Source organism: Lactuca virosa, unplaced genomic scaffold (genome assembly GCF_052849685.1).
Source record: "Lactuca virosa cultivar CGN04683 unplaced genomic scaffold, Lactuca_virosa_CGN04683_v6 scaffold_22, whole genome shotgun sequence".
Lineage (NCBI taxonomy): Eukaryota > Viridiplantae > Streptophyta > Magnoliopsida > Asterales > Asteraceae > Lactuca > Lactuca virosa.
Genome location: NW_027629989.1, coordinates 175989 through 201788, shown reverse-complemented (window position 1 = coordinate 201788; position 25800 = coordinate 175989). Strand labels below are relative to the sequence as shown.

Sequence of the window (25800 nt, the reverse complement as noted above, 5' to 3'; positions counted from 1 at the left end):
TAAGAATAAAAATTAGATAAACATAAATATCATATGATATAAAGAAAAAGAACCATACCATACAGCTCTTCTGGAAGTATATACTTTGATGAATCTCGGAAATCTAGTTTTCACCATTAAAATCCATCGAATGCAAATCTTATAACTCTTTAGTTTTTTTTTATAACGGAAGAAGATGTGGGGCTGTTGGATATATAAGAAGTAATTGTAATCAAAAGAAATAATTGTAGTTTTTAAATATTGTTTTGGGTTGTCAATCACATTTATTGTTTCTGATATTGGCGGTTATGGAGGCTTAGATAATACTTTTACTTTATATTAGATAATCATTAGAATCTTTCAAATAGAAGATATTATCTTATTTTCAATGACTCTTTTTATGTTATCTCTAATAATGGCGGTTATATTTTGCAATTTGCATCATACTATCTATATATTCAATGCAATGTATAATGTTGGAAATATAATCAGTAATAAATATATTTTGGTATCCTTCAATTGTTATATTATATTCTAATTACAATGACAATGTTTATATTATAACTAACCATATATATTTTTCTTATTAATAATTTTATTAATTAATTTATTAAAATATAGTATTTTAAAATTATTTGTATTGATGAATATATTATTATTCGGAAGAAGGGCTTTTTTGTCCATTTTTCTCCTGCACTAATCTTTTATATTTTGCGTAAATCCTTTTAAAAGTGAAATAAGCAATGTAGTATTATAAAAGGACCAAATCATCAATTTAATATAAAATTAATAAAATAAGTGAAATTAAGAAAATTTGCCCTTTTTTTTAATCAGAAATTTATGATATTCGAATATTTAGGTTTTTTAATTTTTTTCAATTTATTTTTATTCATTTTTTATTTTGTATTTTTTTTGTCCTTTTGATATCAAATTAATAGATTACCTTTAAAAAGTGTAATTTCCTCCATTTTGCCCCTGCATCACTTTTTTATTCATTTTTGTTTATTTTGTAATATTTTTTTTGTCTGTTTGACAGTGAATGAGTACAATACTTGTATTAAGGTCATTTTGGTCCATTTTTATTCATTTTTGTTTATTTTGTATTTTTTTTTGTCCTTTTGAAATCAAATTAATAGATTACCTTTAAAAAGTGTAATTTCCTCCATTTTGCCCCTGCATCACTTTTTTATTCATTTTTGTTTATTTTGTATATTTTTTTTGTCCGTTTGATAGTGAATGAGTACAATACTTGTATTAAGGGCATTTTGTTCCATTTTGCAACTGCATTGTATTTTTATATTGGATAATGATCTTTTTTTACAACATAAAGGTATAAAAATTTCAAGTTTGGACATATTGCTCCTACATTAAATCCTTAAAAATGAAGTTCCAAAATTTTATCTATCTATAGGTTATACATCACAACACACATGTTAAACCTTTTATTTTATTATACAAAGCTTTTTTTTTCAGATTTTGTTTTTGATAAGAAAACATTATATATTTTCATTGAAGGGCATAATTGTCCTTTTGTAACAGAAACATCATTTTGATAGCATAATAATCAAACATTGTAACACATTCAAATATATGAAACTAAAATTGTATGATTAAACAAATATCTGCAAAGATTTACCATAAGTTTACATAAGAAAATCATAATATAAAGTTTTATACTGATGTTTTTTCAAAGGCATAAGAAATTTGGATGGATTGATGGGGCAGTTTCTTTTATCATGATTGACAAATTCATTACATCCTGTGCATTTTCGTTTAACCTTAAGAGATTTTGCAATTGCTTTTTCTGCAGAGCTTTGCATTCTTTTTCTCTTTCCGGAACCTCTAGTTCTTATCCCGTTAGGTGCCTCAATGTCAATTTCATTTGGAATGTGGAGTCCAACAACATTTTCAACAATTTCTCTTATTGGATTTGTATTTGGTTTAGTCACAACATTCTTTTCACACTCAATGCTTAATGTCTTCAAACTTTGTACCAGTTCTTGTAATTTCCCAAGATCATGAGCCACCGAATCGACACCTTTCTCATACAAATATGACGCCTCATGCAAAAGATTTGAAGTTTCAGTGTTGCCCACTCCCCATCTATGCAATATCTTTTGATAAGAAACATCCACAATGTTTTTTCTCCATCGATCAAGAATGTATTTTTCCGGTATTTTGAAAATGTCATTGTCTAAGAGAACTCTAAAACAATGACAACAAAGAATTCCATAAAACTGAAAATGCTTACATGAACATTGTATGGTCATATCTCCTTCATTAAAAAACACCTGCAATATTATTCTTATTTTATCAATTTTCATTTATAATAAAAATTTTAAAAAATAGAAATAGAAAATAAATATAATGTTAAATAATTTTAAACCTTGAAATGGGGCCTTTCTCCAGTTTTGTGGTTCTTGTAAACTATTGTGCATTCTTGAGTTTCATTCACAATTAAGGATGTCTTTTGGAAACATAAAGTGAATGCTTTTTTGATCTCCTTTTGTACTTTAATGAATGCCTCTCTAGTATAAATAGTGGATGCATGGTTTTTGTCACAACTAGGAATTTTGACACCTTGTAACAACAACAATGATAACATTTGTGAACAAAAAAATATGAAAGCATGTATGATGCTTATTCAATAACAACAAAACTTCCATCAAACACTTTATACAAGCACTGCAAATAGTCAACAAAGAATTGGAAACCCTAGAAATCCCGGTTTAAGTCCATTTTGGACTAGGATTTTCTTATTGGGCCTAATGGACCAATAAGCTTCCAATTTGACTATTTTGGACTTAGAACTCTTAAATTGGGCCCTAATTGGACCCATATACATGAAAACTTAATATTTTGGGCCTTATAAGCCTAAAATGAACTAGGTTATCTTTAATGGGCCTTATTGGGCCATAACAAATCTAATTAGCCCTAATGGGCCATAAAACTCATCCTTGATTTATCTTGAGCCGAGAACCCTCTCCAAAGACCAATTGGACCAAAAGTCATCTAATTGGGCCATAATATGGGCTTAAGCACAAAAAAGCCCAATTTCTTTTCTTTCTTCTCCATCTCTCGGCCCAACCACAACACATGGGAAAAAAGAGTTGACTTTTCTACATACCACCTCACAATTATACATAGGATATCCATGCAACTATCCTATACTTCCAAGCACCTATTACTTCACACTCTCTCTTCTCCTCTCTCTCTTTTCTTCTTCGACCGAGAACACAAAGGGAAAGACACACACACACACAATTCACTCAAACACTCTCAATTCTTCTTCCAAAAATTTCGAGATTTAAGAGCTTTCAAGTAGGATTCTCCCTAAGAGTCATCATCTAAGAACACATCTAAGCCAAAGATCATCCAAGAAAGCTTCCTAGGCCGAGAATAGCATCAAACTTCTTCCATTCTTCTTCAAAACCGAACCCACAAACTCAAGGTGAGTTCATACCCCTCTCTTTTCGGTTTTCACAAGTTTTATGGGGGAGAATACAAGTAAAATGTGTAGATCTAAGTGTATGTGTATGTTATGTATGATTTTATGCATGTATGTGTGATTTTATGTGTTTTGTGGTAAATATGTAACCAAAAAGGGAAGAAATCTCGAGATCTATGCCTTAAGAAGGAAAATAAACATGATCTAAGTTATATTACACTAAAAAAAGTCAAGAACATTACCCTCTAAGATTTTGATAAACACATTTCAACATAAAACCCATTTTTGGACTTATTTTGTCAAATAAACAAAAGTTGGGTTAAACTTGTCACTCACGGTTTTCTCAAGGATTAAAAGAGTTTAAACAGTAAAAATAAGTGTTTTTATGAATATCATACTCTTTTAAAGGTTAGAAATGAAATTTTTGGCTTAATGTGACAAATCTTAGGCTTTTCGGCCCAATGGGTCAAAATTTGCGAAAAACCACATTTTCAAGGGACTGAATGGTAAATTTCACAAGAATGGAGGTAAAAAGTGTAAACAAAACCAATTCAGGGGTTAAAATGCTTTTCTTTTCCAAAAAGGATCAAAAATGTAAAGTTTTTGGATTTTGGGCCAAAATTGTAAAAATTGCAAAAAGTTTGGGCTTTAACCGACAAACACTTTTCTGGAAGGGCTGAAACTGCCAAAGAATAAGTTTTGGGCTAAAAATATCACTTGAACAAGTCTATGGGTCAAATGTGTCAAGAAAATGGTTTAAGGGCAAAAATGTCTTTTTTTTTATATAAGGGACTAAAATTGTCATTTTTATTAAAGAAAGGCTGAAAAGGTCAAACCAATATTCTTAAGTCAATTATTTTATTTTTAGAATATTGAGTCAAAAACACTAAACTACGACTTACAAAAATTGAAAGAGGAATATACGTATAAATCCAAATGTCGTTACAAACAAATCGACCGGTCTCGAGTCGATACAAAAACAACAATCGTTAATTCGAACCTTCCAACAATTATACAATACCTAAAACAAGTAAACATTCAAAACTTCGGGCTTGAAAGTTCCAATCATGCATGTTGGGCCTTTGTGATCCATTAACATGATTTTTAGGCCCAAGGGTTAATAATAATAAATGTTATTGGGCCTTCTATGACCCAATTTCATATTAAATGGACTCTCAATGGCTTTTAAGTGCTATTGGGCCTTAGTGGCCCATTAGCATTGCTAGTAAGGTCCAAGTGAATCAAATGCGAAATGGGCCAACGTGTCCTTCGTATACCCAACAGCCTAAAATAACTCACGAAAGTAGCAGGACTTGTATTCCTCTTCTCCTCGTTTGTTAGGCTTATGTGTAATCAAAGTAAACAATTCAGGTCGTTAATCAATAGTAATCAATGTTGTTTGGATTAGGTGAGTAATAACAGGCAACACCTCTAAGGGTCGTTCGTAGTCTGTAGTTATAATCAAAGTCTCCTGGAAGGAGAGCGGGAATTTGTGTATAGATCTATACGGGGGTGACTCCCCCACACCTCAGCTGTTCGCTACAGTTAGACTCGGCCAGTCTAGGGTGACAAAATCTTAAGATCAATCCCAGCGTACATTAGGATGCCAAGACAGACGAACTAGTCATTATTATGCATGGTTATAACGACTCACATAAATTAATTAATCCAATACCATCCGAGTAATCAAGGAAGAGTAATCAAAATCATGCGCTGTGGCGGTATAGCAATTTGAAAAACAATTATATTTATGTATTCGGAAAACATCGGGTTTTTCGAGGAAATCAACACCACTCGCTTGTATTTTCTATAACTATAATACAAAACTCCCTTTTATACACGTTTTGAAATCATTCATGCATCAACTTATGGATCTTCACACTTTGGTAAACAATTGTCTTTACAGAAAATATCGGATTTTCTGGGTTTTACAAACTACACAAATCATTTTATCACAACCCTGCTTATGAACTCACCAACATTTCATATGTTGACGTTTTTCAAAATAACTTGTATTCTCAGGTAACAGGTAAGCTGAAGGGTAATATCAAGTATGTTAGGATGTTATGTTTTGAAAACTCTTAAACGATTTATGTTATGGATGTGTAATATTTAAAACAATGTACTGGATGTGAACAATACCAGTTGTAATATATTGATGCATGGTGATGTTTATGTTACGATTCATGTATATTCATTGTGATGATAATCAATTTAAGTCACGCGAGCCCTCGGACGTTTCCGCCGTTTGGTTTCGGGGGTGTGAGAGGTTGGTATCAGAGCTCTGTTTATAGTGAACTGGCATATCTAACCACACATTGATATGCAACTATAAACCAAAAAGGGACTAAAACAACTCTGAACAAAACAAATAAAACACAACGATAAAATATCTTTACTTGTGTGATATAGGAAAAAGAACATAATACCAAATCAAATAAGATAACACCGACATCTCGGTTAAGTCGGGACTGTTCATGGTTGTAGTAAGGGGTGAATGTAGCATGATCAACTACATTTTCTCCAAGGTACAACTATCACATGCTCCGGGAAAACCTCGATGGTCAGTAAACCTAAAAACGTACCCCTTTGTTACCAAGAAAAGAACATCAACTCAAATTACCTAATAACTAAAACATATTAGGAGTAATAATAGTTTATTCATATACCTCCTCTCAGTCACCATGGAAGGAGAGCACCAGGGTATTCAGTTTCATCAGGTCCTAGTAGCCCACGGAATGATCGAGGATGAGCCTGAGGGAGATCAGGGAGGAGCACACGGTGTAGGACCCGACGAGTACACGGACACAAATTACGAGTTTGATGGTACCGACGACGACATGGATGAAGAACAAGACTCAGGCAAGGATTCTGCCACACCACCCATCATCGAGATGCAGCAGGACCACCCCGCCCCACCAAGGAATCCCGCGAGAGAAAATCGCACTCCGAAAGTTGAGATTGCTGCTCTGCGGCAACAGCTATTCGACATGGAAGCATGAGCGGTGCAAGCTGGGCAGGAAAGAGATGAAGTCATTGGAGAAATGACTGAGATGGCCCAGTTGTTGGCACAACACTTCGGTATATGACCTTACTACCGCTGGCGAGCGCTCCTTAGAATGTTAGGACTAGTCATACCTATCTTTAGTATTATGCTTACATGATCTATGCTATGTACCATCGACTCTATGTTTAAGTGATTACACTACTCATAGAGCCGTTACGCTGCCGAACTTGCACCACTTATGTATGCTCTTACGAGCAAATTTTCATATATCAAAGTACGAATATTATTAATGAAAGATTTTATTGTGTTTTATTATGATGTTCTGATCTGCTATGTGTTATGTATCCATGATTGTATGCTGATTAGTGAAACCACTTAAGTACATGCAATACACCTAGTTTATAGGACCACAAACTCACAAGAATCATAGGCACTCAATATCTTTCCGTTCAATGACAGAAAGATGCCCCAACGACCAACCCGTGGAAACCCTGGATCAACCACACCCGAAGTCAACTCATCTGCATTCCAAGCAGCTATGTCTGCTGCGGTTACTGTGGCCATGGCGCAAATCCACCAAGGGAACAATGGTGGAGTCAATGGACAAGGGGCTGGAAGCTCGAACAACGGAATAAATCAAGGACCTACCAAGACATGCTCCTACAAGGACTTCACCAACGCCAAGCCACGAACCTTTAATGGCACGGGTGGAATGATAACCCTAAAGAGATGGATGGAAAAGGTGGAATCAGTATTTGAGATATGTGAATGCCCCGATGAGGTGAAAGTGAAGTTTGCCGCATGCACATTTGTTGACCAGGCTCTCACCTGGTGGAATGGACATGTAGAGGCCATGACTCTCCCCGTAGCCAACGCTATGCCGTGGACGGAGTTGAAAGAAATGCTGATGGCTGAGTATTGCCCACGAGGCGAAATTCAGAAAATGGAGCAAGAGCTGTGGAATCTCACCATCCGAAATGCTGATATATATGCATACATATCAAGGTTTAGCGAGCTATCATTGTTGTGCCCTGGCATGATTACGTTAGAGGGAAAGAAAATCGAACGATTCATCTGGGGATTAACCTCCCCAATTCAAGGAAATGTAATTGCTGCAAATCCTGAAACCTTGACACTGCCAAGAGTTTGGCCAAGAAACTATACGACCGCAACAACAAGAAGGGCGAGAAGCCAGCGGAAACTGAAGGAAAGAAGGAGAGTGACAACAAGAAGGGAAAGAACAACAAGAGAAAAGGGCGACAAGGCTCAGAGTCGTCAAAGAAGCAACAAACAGTGACAGTCAACGCTGCAACCACCCAAGTACCCTCCACACCACATGCTCCAGTCTCAGCTAACCCAAGTGCCCCTAGGCAGTATTCTGGGAATCTCCCAAAGTGCAACAAGTGCAGTCTCCATCATAATGGTGAATGCAGGGAGATGCATTGCACCAGTTGCAATCGGAAGGGTCACACGGCAAGGTATTGTAGGACATATCCTCCCCATAACCAACAACAAGGAAACAACAACAACAACAACACCCACAACAATGACAATAATGCAGGATCAAGCCCCACCTGCTATGAATGTGGAAAGACTGGGCATATCCATCGAAACCGCCCCAACATCAACAACCCTGGGAATGGAGGAACAGGAAGGGTGCTAGCTATGGGTCAGGGAGAAGCGGTTCAGGATCCCGCTGTTGTTACCGGTACGTTTCTCCTAAACCACACTTATGCATGCATCCTATTTGATACCGGAGCAGAACGAAGTTTTGTGAGTAATAAATTCAAGCGTTTGTTAAAACAACAACCCCAGAAGCTTAATGAAACCTTTACGGTGGAAATGGCTAATGGGAAAACAGAATCCACTGGGGAAATCTACATCGAATGTACCCTGGCCTTAAATCATCACGTCTTTCAAATAAACTTAATGCCTGTTTCCATTAGGAGTTTTGATGTGATTATTGGCATGGACTGGTTAAGCCCCCACCATGCTGAAATTATGTGTCACGAGAAGGCCGTTCGCCTTCATCTCCCAAATCACGAAACCCTAGTTATATACGGAGACAAACCCAGCACGAACCTTCGTCTTATCTCGTGCATTAAGGCACAGAAGTATCTACGAAAGAAGGACTTGACGTTTCTAGCTCATATAGTAGATAAGTCCAAAGAAGAGATCAATATTCGAAACATCCCTGTGGCTTGCGATTTACCGGATGTCTTTCCAGAGGATCTTCCGGGGATACCCCTAGAAAGACAAGTCGAGTTCCGAATTGATCTAGTTCCAGGAGCTACTCCCATCGCCAAATCAACCTACAGATTGGCTCCTGCGGAGATGCAAGAGTTGTCCAGTCAACTCAGCGAACTTTTAGACAAAGGATTCATCCGACCCAGTTTCTCACCTTGGGGAGCTCCAATTCTCTTTGTTAAGAAGAAAGACGGTACCTTCAGGATGTGTATTGACTATAGGGAACTTAATAAGCTTACTATCAAAAACAGATATCCGCTTCCGCGAATCGATGATCTATTTGACCAGCTCCAAGGAGCAAGTTACTTCTCTAAGATAGATCTGCGATCCGGATACCACCAACTCAAAGTCCGGGAGGAGGATATCCCCAAAACCGCCTTCCGAACTCGTTATGGACATTATGAATTTGTCGTAATGCCCTTCGGTCTAACGAATTCCCCTGCCGCATTCATGGACCTAATGAATCGAATTTGCCGACCATTCCTCGATAACTTTGTCATCGTTTTCATCGACGATATCCTCGTCTATTCACGAAGCGAAGAAGAACACGGCCGACATCTCCGACAAATCCTAGAAACCCTGCGAACCGAAAAGTTATACGCAAAACTCTCTAAGTGCGAGTTTTGGCTCCGTAGTGTGAACTTTTTGGGTCATGTTGTTAGTCAGGAAGGGATACATGTGGATTCTTCCAAAGTCAAAGCCATCGAAGGATGGGCGATCCCAACAACACCCACCGAAATTCGTCAACTCTTAGGTCTCGCAGGCTACTACAGGAGATTCATTCAGAACTTCTCTAAAATAGCCAAGCCACTTACCTTGATTACACAAAAGGGCGTACCATTCGAATGGACAGACAAGCAAGAAGCTGCATTCCGAACTCTGAAGCAAGCACTCTGCAGTGCGCCGGTACTATCACTACCGGAAGGAACAGAAGACTTTGTAGTTTACTGTGATGCGTCGAATCAGGGTTTAGGCTGTGTGCTCATGCATCGTGGAAAGGTGATAGCTTATGCGTCCCGACAACTAAAGACACATGAGGTGAATTATACCACCCATGATCTGGAATTAGGAGCTGTGGTCTTCGCCCTGAAGATTTGGAGGCACTACCTTTATGGTACCAAGTGCACCATCTTCACCGATCACAAGAGTCTCCAGCACATTTTAAATCAAAAGGAGTTGAACATGAGGCAACGAAGATGGGTTAATTGCTGAACGATTATGAGTGCGAAATCAAGTACCACCCAGGTAAAGCTAACGTAGTAGCTGATGCCTTGAGTCGGAAGGATTACTCGAATCGTCGTTTGAAGACTCTCTCCATAACCATCCAATCCCACCTGACCTCTCAAATCAGAGCAACCCAGTCGGATGCCATGAAGGCAGAAAACAAAACAAGCGAAGCGTTACGCGGAATGGAGAAGAATTTCGAAGTGAAGGAAGACGGAGCATATTATTTCATGAACCACATTTGGGTCCCTAAACTTGGGGGATTCAGAGAAGTAGTCGTGAATGAAGCCCACAAGACGCGATACTCCATCCATCCGGGTTCAGATAAAATGTACTTGGATGTTAAGCAACATTATTGGTGGCCTAACATGAAGGCAGGGATTGCCACTTACGTTAGCAAGTGCCTCACATGTGCTAAAGTAAAGGTGGAATATCAAAAGCCCTCGGGATTACTACAGCAACCAGTAATTCCCGAGTGGAAATGGGAAAGGATTACCTTGGATTTTGTGACCAAACTACCCAAGTCGACTGATGGTTTGGATACCATATGGGTAATAGTTGACAGATTAACAAAATCCGCTCATTTCCTGCCAATAAAAGAATCATACAAAATGGAGCGCCTGACAAGGATTTATATCAAGGAAATCGTGAGACTCCACGGAGTGCCCATATCTATCATCTCAGATAGAGATAGTAGGTTTACTTCACGCTTTTGGCAATCGCTTCAAAAAGCTATGGGAACACAACTTGACATGAGCACTGCCTACCACCCACAAACGGATGGTCAAAGCGAGCGAACCATTCAAACGCTAGAAGATATGCTTCTCGCATGTGTGATAGACTTTGGAAAGTCGTGGGATATCCACTTGCCTTTGATCGAATTCTCGTACAATAATAGTTATCATTCAAGCATCAAAGTCGCTCCTTTCGAGGCATTGTACGGGCGTAAATGTAGATCACCGTTGTGTTGGGCTGAGGTAGGAGACACCCAGCTAGAAAGAGGGCAAAGGCCAGATAATGCATTAACGGGACCAGAAATCATACGCGAGATGACCGAGAAGATAATTCAGATCAGGGCCCGACTGCAATCATCACGAGACAGACAAAAGAGCTACGCCGATAAGCGGCGAAAGCCCTTGGAATTTAGAGTCGGGGATAGGGTGTTATTAAAAGTCTCTCCCTAGAAAGGGGTGATTCGTTTTGGGAAACGGGGAAAACTAAACCCTCGATACATTGGACCCTTCGAGATTCTTGCCCGAATCGGTCCAGTGGCTTATAGACTGCAGCTACCCCCTGAGCTCAGCAGTGTACACCCCGTGTTCCATGTTTCCAATTTGAAAAAGTGTTTATCCGACGAAACCCTCGTCATTCCACTTGAAGAAGTTGAAATCAACGATAATCTCCTGTTCATCGAGGAACCAGTCGAAATCATGGATAGGGAGGTGAAGCATACTAAACAAAGTCGCATTCCGATTGTGAAAGTTCGATGGAACGCAAGACGCGGACCAGAGTTCACATGGGAACGTGAAGACCAAATGAAGTAGAAGTACCCTCAGCTATTCTCGCATTCTCAAATCTAGCTTTCAAAAAAATTTCGGGACGAAATTCCCTCTAACGGGGGGATGATGTCACAACTAGGAATTTTGACACCTTGTAACAACAACAATGATAACATTTGTGAACAAAAAAATATGAAAGCATGTATGATGCTTATCCAATAACAACAAAACTTCCATCAAACACTTTATACAAGCACTGCAAATAGTCAAAGAATTGGAAACCCTAGAAATCCCGGTTTAAGTCCATTTTGGACTAGGATTTTCTTATTGGGCCTAATGGACCAATAAGCTTCCAATTTGACTATTTTGGACTTAGAACTCTTAAATGGGCCCTAATTGGACCCATATAAATGAAAACTTAATATTTTGGGCCTTATAAGCCTAAAATGAACTAGGTTATCTTTAATGGGCCTTATTGGGCCATAACAAATCTAATTAGCCCTAATGGGCCATAAAACTCATCCTTGATTTATCTTGAGCCGAGAACCCTCTCCAAAGACCAATTGGACCAAAAGTCATCTAATTGGGCCATAATATGGGCTTAAGCACAAAAAGGCCCAATTTCTTTTCTTTCTTCTCCATCTCTCGGCCTAACCACAACACATGGGAAAGAAGAGTTGACTTTTCTACATGCCACCTCACAATTATACATGGGATATCCATGCAACTATCTCATACTTCCAAGCACCTATCACTTCACAATCTCTCTTCTCCTCTCTTTTTTCTTCTTCGGTCGAGAACACAAAAGGAAAGACACACACACACAATTCACTCAAACACTCTCAAAGAACACTCTCACTTATTCTTCCAAAAACTTCGAGATTTAAGAGCTTTCAAGTAGGATTCTCCCTAAGAGTCATCATCTAAGAACACATCTAAGCCAAAGATCCTCCAAGAAAGCTTCCTAGGCTGAGAATAGCATCAAACTTCTTCCATTCTTCTTCAAAACCGAACCCACAAACTCAAGGTGAGTTCATACCCCTCTCTTTTCGGTTTTCACAAGTTTTATGGGGGAGAATACAAGTAAAATGTGTAGATCTATGTGTATGTGTATGCTATGTATGATTTTATGCATGTATGTGTGATTTTATGTGTTTTGTGGTAAATATGTAACCAAAAAGGGAAGAAATATCGAGATCTATGCCTTAAGAAGGAAAACAAACATGATCTAAGTTATATTACACTAAAACAAGTCAAGAACATTACCCTCTAAGATTTTGATAAACACATTTCAACATAAAACCCATTTTTGGGCTTATTTTGTCAAATAAACAAAAGTTGGGTTAAAACTTGTCACTCACGGTTTTCTCAAGGATTAAAAGAGTTTAAACAGTAAAAATAAGTGTTTTTATGAATATCATACTCTTTTAAAGGTTAGAAATGAAATTTATGGCTTAATGGGCCAAATCTTGGGCTTTTCGGCCCAGTGGGTCAAAATTTGCGAAAAACTACAGTTTCAAGGGACTGAATGGTAAATTTCACAAGACTGGAGGTAAAAAGTGTGAACAAAACCAATTCAGGGGTTAAAATGCTTTTCTTTTCCAAAAAGGATCAAAAATGTAAAGTTTTTGGATTTTGGGCCAAAATTGTAAAAATTGCAAAAAGTTTGGGCTTTAACCGACAAACACTTTTCTGGAAGGGCTGAAACTGCCAAAGAATAAGTTTTGAGCTAAAAATGTCACTTGAACAAGTCTATGGGTCAAATGTGTCAAGAAAATGGTTTAAGGGCAAAAATGTCTTTTTTTTATATAAGGGACTAAAATTGTCATTTTTATTAAAGAAAGGCTGAAAAGGTCAAACCAATATTCTTAAGTCAATTATTTTATTTTTAGAATATTGAGTCAAAAACACTAAACTACGACTTACAAAAATTGAAAGAGGAATATACGTAGAAATCCAAATGTCGTTACAAACAAATCGATCGGTCTCGAGTCGATACAAAAACAACAATCGTTCAATCCAACCTTCCAACAATTATACAATACCTAAAACAAGTAAACATTCAAAACTTCGGGCTTGAAAGTTCCAATCATGCTTGTTGGGCCTTTGTGATCCATTAACATGATTTTTGGGCCCAAGGGTTAATAATAATAAATGTTATTGGGCCTTCTATGACCCAATTTCATATTAAATGGACCCTCAATGGCTTTTAAGTGCTATTGGACCTTAGTGGCCCATTAGCATTGCTAGTAAGGTCCAAGTGAATCAAATGCGAAATGGGCCAACGTGTCCTTCGTATACCCAACAACCTAAAATAAATCACGAAAGTAGCAAGACTTGTATTCCTCCTCTCCTCGTTTGTTAGGCTTATGTGTAATCAAAGTAAACAAATTCAGGTCGTTAATCAATAGTAATCAATGTTGTTTGGATTAGGTGAGTAATAACGGGCAACACCTCTAAGGGTCGTTCGTAGTCTGTAGTTATAATCAAAGTCTCTTGGAAGGAGAGCGAGAATTTGTGTATAGATCTATACGGGGGTGACTCCCCCACACCTCAGTTGTTCGCTACAGTTAGACTCGGCCAGTCTAGGGTGACAAAATCTTAAGATCAATCCCAGCGTACATTAGGATGCCAAGACAGACAAACTAGTCATTATTATGCATGGTTATAACGACTCGCATAAATTAATTAATCCAATACCATCCGAGTAATCAAGGAAGAGTAATCAAAATCATTCACTGTGGCAGTATAGCAATTTGAAAAACAATTATATTTATGTATTCGGAAAACATCGGGTTTTTTGAGGAAATCAACACCACTCGCTTGTATTTTCTATAACTTTAATACAAAACTCCCTTTTATACACGTTTTGAAATCATTCATGCATCAACTTATGGATCTTCACACTTTGGTAAACAATTGTCTTTACAGAAAATATCGGATTTTCTGGGTTTTTACAAACTACACAAATCATTTTATCACAACCCTGCTTATGAACTCACCAACATTTCATATGTTGACGTTTTTCAAAATAACTTGTATTCTCAGGGGGCTGAAGGGTAATATCAAGTATGTTAGGATGTTATGTTTTGAAAACTCTTAAACGATTTATGTTATGGATGTGTAATATTTAAAACAATGTACTGGATGTGAACAGTATCAGTTGTAATGTATTGATGCATGGTGATGTTTATGTTACGATTCATGTATATTCATTGTGATGATAATCAATTTAAGTCACGCAAGCCCTCAGACGTTTCCGCCGTCTGGTTTCGGGGGTGTGACAGTTTTCAATCTTCAATGGATAATTTGCAGAAATCATATGAGGAGTACCATCTCTTGAAGCTATATCCAATCTTTTTTGTTCATGACGTTGCTTTGCAATAGCAGTGTCAAAGTTAAACATAAAATTCACAAGTAAATTGGATGGGCTAGAGAAAACATTGAAGAAAGAATTTGAACTTTCAGATCGTGATGTTGTCTTCATAAGACCACACATAGGAATATCTCTAAAGTAAGAAGGAATCCATTTGTCTCTCTTATTATACATGTCATCCAACCATTTATTTTCTCTCAATTTGAATTTGTCCAACATTAAGTTCCACTTACTCTCAAATTATGTTGGTTCAAGATGTATATTCCAAACAATTTTATGTAATTGTTTCTTGAAATCTGTATTTTCAACTATATCTGAACAAATCTGCAATTCCAATTATTAAGTTGTTAGTATATAATGTTAAATTTGAAAATTCTATTAACTACATAGTTAATAAGTAAATTACTTTGGCAGGTATTTTGCTCATGATGTGCCACATACATAACATGTGTCTACATCCCTGAAACTCTTTTGAAATGGACGTACATAAAGCCGGATCCATATCAGACAAAATCATGGAAGGAATTTTTCCATGTGCTTTAAGAAAAGCTCTTAACAACCATGTATATGACTCTATTGTTTCATCCGATAAGAGTCCAACTCCAACATTGATTGTCTTGTCATGGTTGTTAATGGCAGTGAAAGGATCAAAAATCATATTATACTTGTAAAGTATCTTATATCATATAACTTAATTTTTAATATAAATATAAATATTATATTGAAATGTACCTGTTGGTTCTGTAAGTTGCATCCATTGAAATCACATTAGAAAACTTAGAGTAATTTTCTTTAGCAGTTTCATCTGCCCAAAACATAGCATTTAGTACTTTATCATCTAGCTTATATTCAAAGTGGAAATTTGGATAATTATCTCTTCGAATTTGCAACTGGTCCACAACACATTGAGCATCATTAGGTCCAACTATATTCATATAATCTCTCCAGAAATTTTTGTAATCAATCTTGGATGCAGTTACATTATCGTAGCCTCCATTTAGACTTGCTTGTAACTTGTGTGCTTTTGTAGCTCCAATGTTTAAAGTAGAAGCTTTCACAATAAGTTCTTGATCACAAATTGTCAGCTTATGGCTTTTACTACAAATGCTTTGTTGATCAAAATCATTAAGTGGATGATTATGTACTGCTTGAAATTTGTATACTGTAAAAGTATCACTTTTATGATCTCTGTGAAAACCTATCATTGCCATGCATCCTGTTACCTTATGATAACTTTTTCTTTCTTTCTTTTTCAGACCTCTTGATGTCAATGTGTCAATACTTTTTTTCCTTGGTTGACCATACTTGTTGCACCTTATATGTTTTTTTCGCAGAGTATAATCTCCATAATAAGTTGAAGTTCCCATTCTAATTCCAAAGCCAGCAGCTTTCCCATACTTACGGTACATTTCAATTGCTTCATTCAATGATGGAAAAGAATCTTTTTCCTTAGGAATCAATTCTTTTTCAACATTTGGATGATATAAATCGTCTCCTTAAGGATAAATTGGTTCTGTTTATATATGAAATTTGCAGTTATTCTAATAAAAATATATTAATTTAATATTAAGGTTGAATGCTTGCCTGAATAATATGTGATTAATGTTTCTGATTGATCACCTGAACAAATATTGTATGATTCTGATTCATCAATGCTGAAATCAATTGATGATTGTATTTCTTTTCCAGCAGTTGGAACATAAATATCGACTCCATCTCCATAAAAAAGTCTGTGAAAAAAAATTATGCAATGTTATTGAACATAAATATCGTATATGTTTGTATGTAATCATCAATATCTTCTTTAATTGAACATTGAATTAAAATAAGTATGCAGTTTTTTGTAATAAAACTCTTTATTAATGTTTGATATTAATTCACGGAAGATCAATTGAAGTTAAAACAGATTGAAAACTTGCCTGCATTCTGATCATTGAATACACTTCCTGAGTTTTCAATTGCTAAGTTTTGATAATCAGTTGTTGTCGATGTAAGAATATCTTCTTGAAAATTCATCTTTTTTCTTTCACTAAGATTTTTTTTAGAGTTTTTCGATTCATTAAGATTTGGTTAAATTGAATTCGCGAATCATGGAGATGTTGGTTAATAGCCTTATTAACGGTTATTATGTTTGCAGTTTATGATGAAGTAGTTATTAGTACGAATTCATAGAAAACATGCATTACAATATTTTGTAAGTGACATTTATACCCTTTATAATTTAATTTAATGATTTAATAATAATAATAAAGGTTAATGATGTGTCATTTTCTGATTGGTTCTTGTATTTTTGCATCTTTTTTGTATTTTTGCAATAACCTTCCCCTATATATATATATATATATATATATATATATATATATATATATATATATATATATATATATATATATAATTATTATATTATATTATATTACATATACAATTAACTCACAATCCTTATGAACAGTACCTTACCCCGTACTGTTCATCAGGTTATGTAATTCAACTGGGGTCACCACCTCAACTACGTACTGAATATCTTTAATCCTCATCTCCACCGCTTTAATCGAATGAACCTTCACCATCGCTCTTTAAACACCTCTCAAAACATGAATCCTCGTCGTTCGTTGATGCTTCCTCGATATTTAGATGTGCTCCACAAAGTTTTTTCTTATTTTCTAGGGTTTTTATACTACTACTGAGCACCATCGAAGCAACTCACCACCATCACAATAGTCATCGTTGTCTTCGTTCCATACCCGGACCGACAACGAGACCACCACTTTTCCCCACAAAGGAACCCTAAACCTTACTTCACAGAAGAAATTGACCAAGTTTGTTTTATCTTTTCGTCTCTCACCACGTTCCAACTTGATGTCATTGAAAAGCTTCACCAGTTTAAATCTGACTGACGATTGTAAGATAGCCATCACCACCACTGTCTTCTATTCACCGCTGATGTATTTCGTTCACATCCTCACCGCTTCTTACAACCAAATCTCCTTTCGTTGCTCTTCTAACGTTTGTTTCTTATTTGATTTTAAAATTTGAGGATGTTGCTGTTAATTTTAATAGGTTTGGATTAGGGTTAGCTTTAATTCGAGTGTCGATCAATTGTCTGATTTTTATAACACACACGTACTCTATTCTAATTTTCAGGGGTGTTTGGGATATCTTTTTTAGCCTTAAAGTCCTTTTTATAAAAAAAAATTTGTAAAAAGTTTTTTTTTTCTCAAAAGTAGATGTTTAAAATGTGTTTGGATGGAAAAAAACAAAAGTTGATTTTTAAAAGTCACAAAAGTCATGATTTTATGACTTTTAGAATCAACCTCTTTTCCCTTGCCCAAAAGTTGTTTTAAAAAGATCTTTTTAATTTTACAAACATCTTTTCAACTTTTTGGAAAAGTGAAAAGTCCAAAAGTTGTTTTTAAAGCAATCCTAAACATCATCTTCATCATGGATGATGACAGGACATCGATGTTGGTGTCCCTTAATCGGATTACCTTACACTTTATGTGGGATGAGGTTCGTGTGTGACATCCCGAAATTTTGGTCAAGGACTGTGAACGGTCAAGTTCATAGTAAGTCTATCGATAATTTGACTCATTGAGTTTTAGTGATTCTAATGTAAAATAAATGAGTTATTTCAACTATTATAAGATATCAGATGCTATCTTAATTCCAAATATGTAAACTAAAAAACAAATCAAACAGCTCAAAGTGCAACTTTAGTTAACGCGCCTAAAAAACTGAAATTTTGAATTAATCAGTTTTAAGCAATACAAACACTCTAGTTTCGTAGCACTTGCTTCCCTGATTTTGAGAATATAAAAAACGTCCAAAACGGAGTTCTTATGCAAAAGATACGATCGTGTTTAGATTCTCAAAATCAATATAATACTGTTTTCTTAAAAAAAAAACTGTCAACTCTGTTGAGGGACTTGCACACCTCAAATGGAAATTCCAAAAGCATTTTTGGACTCAGGCTATAGCCTAATATTTATTTTCATATTTGAAATATTTTTAATAAAAATATTTAAAATAAAAAATAAAAAAAATGAAAGATACGTTTTCAAGTTTATAAATCGCGAAACCCTAAACTATTGATTTCAACCTAATTTTAATTATTAGCAATACATTTTGGAAATAATAGTATATATCCAAATCCGGTTGACGTGGATTTTAACGACGATAGATAGTCCAACACTCAATAATTTCGTGAACTACATGTATGTATATTCAGGTATGGACTTGTGTCATAATCAATTATATGTTGTTGGTTAAATTTCCATAAATATACATTATATATGTGTGTATTTTAAATTTAAGAAACCAAGGTCTAATAAATTAATAAAGTTCACATTTCCTAATATATATATATATATATATATATATATATATATATATATATATATATATGAGTTTAAATTTATACAATACACAAAATACATTTAGAAATGTATTATTTCCATATTTCACACAAATACACATACATATATGTATATACAATAGAAAAAACAATCAATAATACATTAAAGCTATTAGAAATACATTTACACCGAAAGAAAACACAAAATATATAAAAACAAACAAATTATATAAAAATCACAGCCAAAAAGCATGAGTTGCTTCCCGATATCAACATATCTATTTTTACATACAATTGACAGTACTACACTTAAACATTTCATAGTTCACACGAATGAGACATTAACTGCAAATGTACTCTAAAAACCTTCATTTTGGTTTGAAGCTCCCCTGCACTCTTTCTTTAGCCTTGTAATGAAACTTTCAACCAACACAACACACAAACAAAACTGAATCCCACACTCAAACTTTGATTCGCAATCAGCCAAGAATCAAACTCTTGTTCTTAAACTCGTTTCTACCTGCGGATAAGAAGAACTACAAAACGTTTTGTTTCTTTTCCTTTCCCTATCAAACATCAAAACCAAACAACTCAATGGATCACTATTTTCTTTATAGTTTGTTCCTACTAAATCAAAAAACAGAAAGAATATGAAGGAAGGAATTATCGGAGCAAAAGGTCCCTCATGTCTCTCTCGTTTTCACCCCTGTTGGACATCGAGCATAGCAAGCCAAATACTCTCTCCCATTTCTGTTCCTTTACCCCTTCCCTTCATCGATTTCCTGTCAAGAACCAAAATCAAATATCCCTCATTATATAGAAAATCAAAAGACAAACATCCATTGATTCTTAATCAAACGAACACATATGTAGTTTTGCCAAATCAAACAAGAACAAAAAGAAAAGAAGGAGCCTTTACGTGTTGATTGAATCGTTGCTGCCCAGCTTCCTCCATCACCGATTCCACCCACCTGCCGATTGCCACCACCCCATACGACTTACTGTCGCCTTACAACTCCCAACTTGCAACCACCATCGAACCACCCTTGTGTTTCAAGAAGATCGGACCAGAAGAAGAATGGAGCCGCCGGAACAGCCCTGGGCTGCCGGCCTCCCCTCCATCGCATGTGCTAGCGATCCACCAGCACCACCGAACCCTCGCTTCTGGCCTCTTTCCGATCGCAATCTCCTAACAACACCGAACACCTCCTCCTTCTTTGGTCTAGTCAAAACCCCGGAGACCATCTCGGTTTGCGAGTCGGGCGACGAACCTCCGTGCTTCTCCCCCTTAATCAGACGAAGACGAGCACCGGAGAATCTTCCCCTTGGTCTCCTTTGCTGCCGACGACGGGAGATGAACGAAGGGTTGCTGCAAAGTGATTCCTCTATCCCCGCTGTGTTGGTTCATCGATTCGACTGCCTTGTTCATCTGTTCGTTCGTGACTTCCTATTGGGAGCATTCATATCCTTTAACCCGATCAAACTAAAGAAACTATTTTAAGTATGAATCTACTTATACAAAGGATACATTTTTGCTTTCAAGGTTTATTACAATCACAGTTATAGTATGGATTTACTTTATACAAAAGATACATTTTGGATTTCAAGGATTTATTACAAGCACAGTTATAATATGGATTTATTTATACAGAAATACATTTTGGGCTCTTAAAAACTCATTGCAAACACTGTTTTTAACTATCGTTTTATAAATGGATAAACTAGTGAAAACGTTTTGTATACGTGTTATGATTATTTTATCGTGAAATATCCGGTTCACACAACAAATATTATATTATACAAAGTTTTATGATTTTTATGTGACGTTGTATATTATAACAAGTATGTTATAAAATTTTGTACTATTTCAAGGATTCGAGCTATTACTATACATGTTCATTTATATGTTTAAGTACACAACGTTTATACATGTATATATGTTCATTAATTTTAAACATTCATTTATATAAAAGCGAGCACATTACATTTTTACATATATGTCAAACATGTTCGGCTTTTATAAACCCTATACAATGATATTCATTATGCCTAGTAACTTAATCACAATTAAGTTAGGGATGAGAGTTATTCACGAACTTACAAACTTTTTAGTTAAAGGCTTTTTAGTGAGATATTATTCAATAGCTGAGTTTAATCACTTAGCACCCCCACACTACTATAACTGTTAATCTTCGGAGCGAGATACATATGTATAGATCTATACGGGGTTGACATCCCCACCTGTGGTTGCTAGCTACAACCCTTGATTGATCAAACGAAGCAGGTGATAAGTGTCTACAATCGTTACTACAACGTCCAATGAAGCGTTGTAGGGGGGGTTTACTTTCAGTCAGGTAGCTCGGTTATAGGACTCACTATAAACATTAACTAGAATACCTCTCTTTTCCTCACTTAATCATGGTTTCAGTTGCCTTCAAAACTATTTTAAATATGGATTTACTTATACAAAGGATACATTTTGGCTTTCAAGGTTTATTACAATCAAAGTTACAGTATGGATTTACTTATACAAAAGATACATTGTGGCTTTCAAGGATTTATTACAAGCACAGTTATAATATGGATTTACTTATACATGAATACATTTTGGGCTCTTAAAGACTCATTGCAAACACTGTTTTTAACTACCGTTATATATACAAAGATAATACTTTTTAGACTTATTAAAAGTATTACTGCATTAGCAGAAAACCTATGACACCCACCAACCTTGTGTTGACTTTCAAAACTACATGTATTCTCAGGAAAACACTAAACAAGCATTCAAGACAGATTGGATTACAGGTGACCTAGTTTACTTACTGTTGTATTAAATGCCTATCTGTTAAGACAATTCATGTATTATTATTATTTGTAAAAAGCTTGTATTCAAATATCAAGATGGAACATGAATGCTATTTTGTTTATTGTTGTACTTGTGTTGTATATTCAATTTACTTGTGATCCATGAACTTAGTCGCACAACCCAACGTGTTCCGCCGCCTCGGCCGGGGGTGTGACATCGTGAATGTCTCATTTTATTGCAACTCAATTCATTTATTTCAATTTAGGAATTTTGTGTACTTAAATTTTCGTTCTTGGATCTTGGTGTATACATACGCTCCACCTTCTCTATTTGCTCCTAATATGTTTCTTGGTGTTATTCCCAATCTCACACTTCAATACCACCGTCGATTCGTGATTTTCAGGTAGGACCACTTTCACTTAATGGAGTTGTTGGAATGTATCATATTGTACATCAGAAAACTGTTAGGATGAACTCAGGTTACTATTTTTTGTTTTTAATTTTTTCTTATTTGATTTTTTTGGGTTAATACATATGTGTTTACTTAATTTTTTAAAATTTTCAGTTAATACGTATGTGTTTTGCTTCCTCCTTCAAAGTCTTTTCAGATGTAATTAATTAATGGAGGAATCATCAAAGTGTTATGTGTACCTTTGACTGAAAAATCTTTTTCAATGCCCTCAAAAAATGTGAAATTTTAAGTGGAGAAATCAAATTTTGGCCCAAGGGTTTGCCTTTCTTGAATATATATTGACTTAAAACCCTTCCAGAAATGAAGAATCAACATATCAATGGTTAATCCTCCAATCTTAATTTCTGTCATTTTTATGTGCCCTTCTTATGTGCCAATTGTGTTGATTGTATCATAAGAAACAAGTGTTTATATGTATGGAAAGTAATCTCCGTACTCTTGGAATTTTTTTTGCTGATGAAATTTTGAAGAACAAATCACACTATATGCTTTGGTTATTCCATTAAGTAGACCTTATTATTTTTTGTTTTATTTTTGCATAATAAGGTCATTGGTTGATGGTATCTCTTCATGTGTTACATGTATTGCCTTATCGACTTATTTTATTTTGTTTCTGTTATTTGTAGAAAGGATAATAATGGCTATATGAAGTTATTTGTGAAGCTGTATAAGGATTTTTCTGGGTTTCGGTAAGTGTCTCTTGAGTTTTGGCTTAAATTTGTCATTTAATTCTTGAGTCAAAAGCTCAAGCTCACCTGATTACAATATTTTATGTATATATATATATATATATATATATATATATATATATATATATATATATATATATATATATATATATATATATCCTTTTTCTAACTTTGTATATAAATTCAGACAAACAAGGACACCAAAGATAATCAATAATGCAAAGGGTCATTTAGGACCAACATGGATTTTTGTATCAACTAGGTGAGAAGCAACTTCTATTCTAACTCTTTCATGTTTATTTATTAAAATTACATTCCTTTGTAACTTAAAAGTATAGTTTTAATTGATGATCACAAAACATTTTGTTCCAGGCCACTTATAGCAAGGTAAAAAAGGAATGCTACTTATAGCAAGGTAAAAAAGCCATTTTATAAATAAGAAGACATTTTGGCAAGGTAAAAGTTGGCAAATATGACCATCATTTTAAAAATCATGAGAAATGCACGCCTTGAGGTGAAGCGGATGATGATCAAACTAGAGGCGTCGCCTCTGTGGTAGGATTTGATACGTATGCCTCGTACTAGTGAAGCGTAGAGGAATCGGTTGAGGCGGTGCGTTTTTCAGAAGCGTATGCCTTCGACTTTTTTTTTTTTTTTTTTTTTTGACTTTTTGACGTCGACTTCTTTTTACCTTTGTTTTATTCACCGGTTTTATAATAAAATTTAAAACCCGTTTCATATATTGAACAAGTCCACTCATTCGCTCACTCTAAAACGTCGCTCCTCTCTTCTTCTCAAAATTGCATCCCACCTGGTTCTGCTCTGGTCGAAGGTCTGCATTCTTCTATCGAAAGCATTTTGTAATTATTATTATTATTATTTTGTTAAGCAAATGATCTCTTTGGTACTCATAATTATTACATTGAAAGTTTGTAGTTTATGTTGTTGACTACTGGTATATGTGTGGTATTCAAATATAAGGGTTTAACATGTTTTTGTCGAGGGGTTTTACTGTTCTGAGGCTTCTTTAATTTCTACAACAAGAGGGTATCAGATTCTCCACCTCATCACTGATCAATGACATCAAAGAAAGGTAATTTCAGTTCTCATATGGAAAATTAGCCTATTTCTTTGGCATTTAGCTGTTGAGCACGACTATTTCATTATGTGAACAAGGTGAAACTTTTGGTAGTGAGCAGGGTTAGATGATAAAGAAACATAGAGATTGGTGATGAATATTTTAGTTTTAAAAAATCAGAGATCGGAGAGGTAGAAAGTAATACATCACTGTCTGTTCAGTATAAGCCTAGAATTAATTACTGTTACAGTTTCTGTACAGTTTACTTTTGTGAGTAAATTGATGTGTAATCATAAGGATTTGATACTTTTATTGATCATCACAACGATATTCTTTTGTTCAAACTAAGATAAAATGTATGATTGAACTTTAATGTAGTGCTTTGTATGATGAATTTGGGAAAGAGTTGAATGGTTCATTCTATTGGAAAAAAGATGTTTGTTTTATTCATAACTTTGATATGGTTAGTATTACATTTTCTTCCTTTCATTTGATTTATCATTACTCGACCACCGGTGATTTTCTTGATTCATGAATAGATTTAAAGGCTAGGGTGGACTGTGGAGGACTTATTTAGTCAAAGTTGGTTGGTTTTTTCTTCTTTCTAACTATTTAAAAATAAATGGCAAATTTTGTTAAATGGAAACTTTTGGTGTAGAAGTCAAATGTTGGGAATTTCTTATCTATAACCATTAACATATGTTTTAATTAATTTTCTACAGAGATCAAACCGTGACGTCTGAGAGGGGAAGTGAAAGCAGTTTTGTTCTATTCAGGTATATAGGCATAATTTGGCTCGATCTTAGGGGTAAGGAGTACCAAGTTCTGAAAGTTAGTATCTTATTATAAAAATCACGGCGATAATGATCTATATTTAATTACATAATTTTTTTGTGTATAAATAATTTTGTGTAAATAAAGGTCATGTAAAAACTATACATACACCAAAGGATCAAGGATGCGTGTGGGCACAATAAACATTGAGGTTTACCTTTCTAATGGCCTTAAATTTGTTGATTATGAGTTTCTGAGAGCATACTGTACACCTATTATTTTAGTTATGCATTTTTTAACAAAAAATTATAGTTATGATATCATGTCAAAATTAAGTTTCCATCATCTAATATTGCTATATAACAATATATAGAATTGATTTTTGTTGGTTTTGCATATTTATGCAGTGCTAATTTGTAAACAAGTTAAATCATTACTCTGAAAGAAATTGGAACATTGCTCTACATTATGGCAATTCAATTTCAGTAGGGTTGTATCATTTACCTGTTCATTTTCACTTATAATTGATAAAAAAAATAAGGTATAACTTTTGTAGGCATATGAAGTCTTTACCATCAAACTTATTTGTCTGAGTTGGAATAGAACAAACATCTTTGACATTATATATTTTCAACATTTTCTACTTTATTTTTGTGACATTATTGTTGAAATATAGGTACTCATAATTATTACATTGAAATTTTTAGTGGTTTATAAATTTTGAGTGAGGGACGTAAATATTTTGAACTTTCATGTTATATATATATATATATATATATATATATATATATATATATATATATATATATATATTAAAAAATTGTTCCCTTATGACATTACCTAACCGTTC

The 25800-nt window shown here is 34.9% G+C and overlaps 1 protein-coding gene and 1 long non-coding RNA gene across 2 annotated transcripts; one reads left to right on the top strand and one right to left on the bottom strand.

Annotated features, from left to right (window-relative positions):
• Positions 1 to 15020: 15020 nt before the first annotated feature.
• On the bottom strand, positions 15021 to 17347 carry LOC145142556 (protein FAR1-RELATED SEQUENCE 5-like). The gene is made up of 5 exons (XM_079074776.1): positions 17238 to 17347; positions 16365 to 16510; positions 15548 to 16275; positions 15187 to 15456; positions 15021 to 15104 (listed from the first exon to the last, which is right to left on the bottom strand). The coding sequence occupies exons 1-5, from the start codon at positions 17345 to 17347 to the stop codon at positions 15021 to 15023; spliced, it is 1338 nt and encodes a 445-aa protein (XP_078930902.1).
• Positions 17348 to 24028: 6681 nt separating this feature from the next.
• LOC145142573 (uncharacterized) lies at positions 24029 to 25175 on the top strand. The gene is made up of 2 exons (XR_013723618.1): positions 24029 to 24191; positions 24899 to 25175. It is a non-coding gene; the product is annotated as an uncharacterized LOC145142573 (long non-coding RNA).
• Positions 25176 to 25800: the final 625 nt, after the last annotated feature.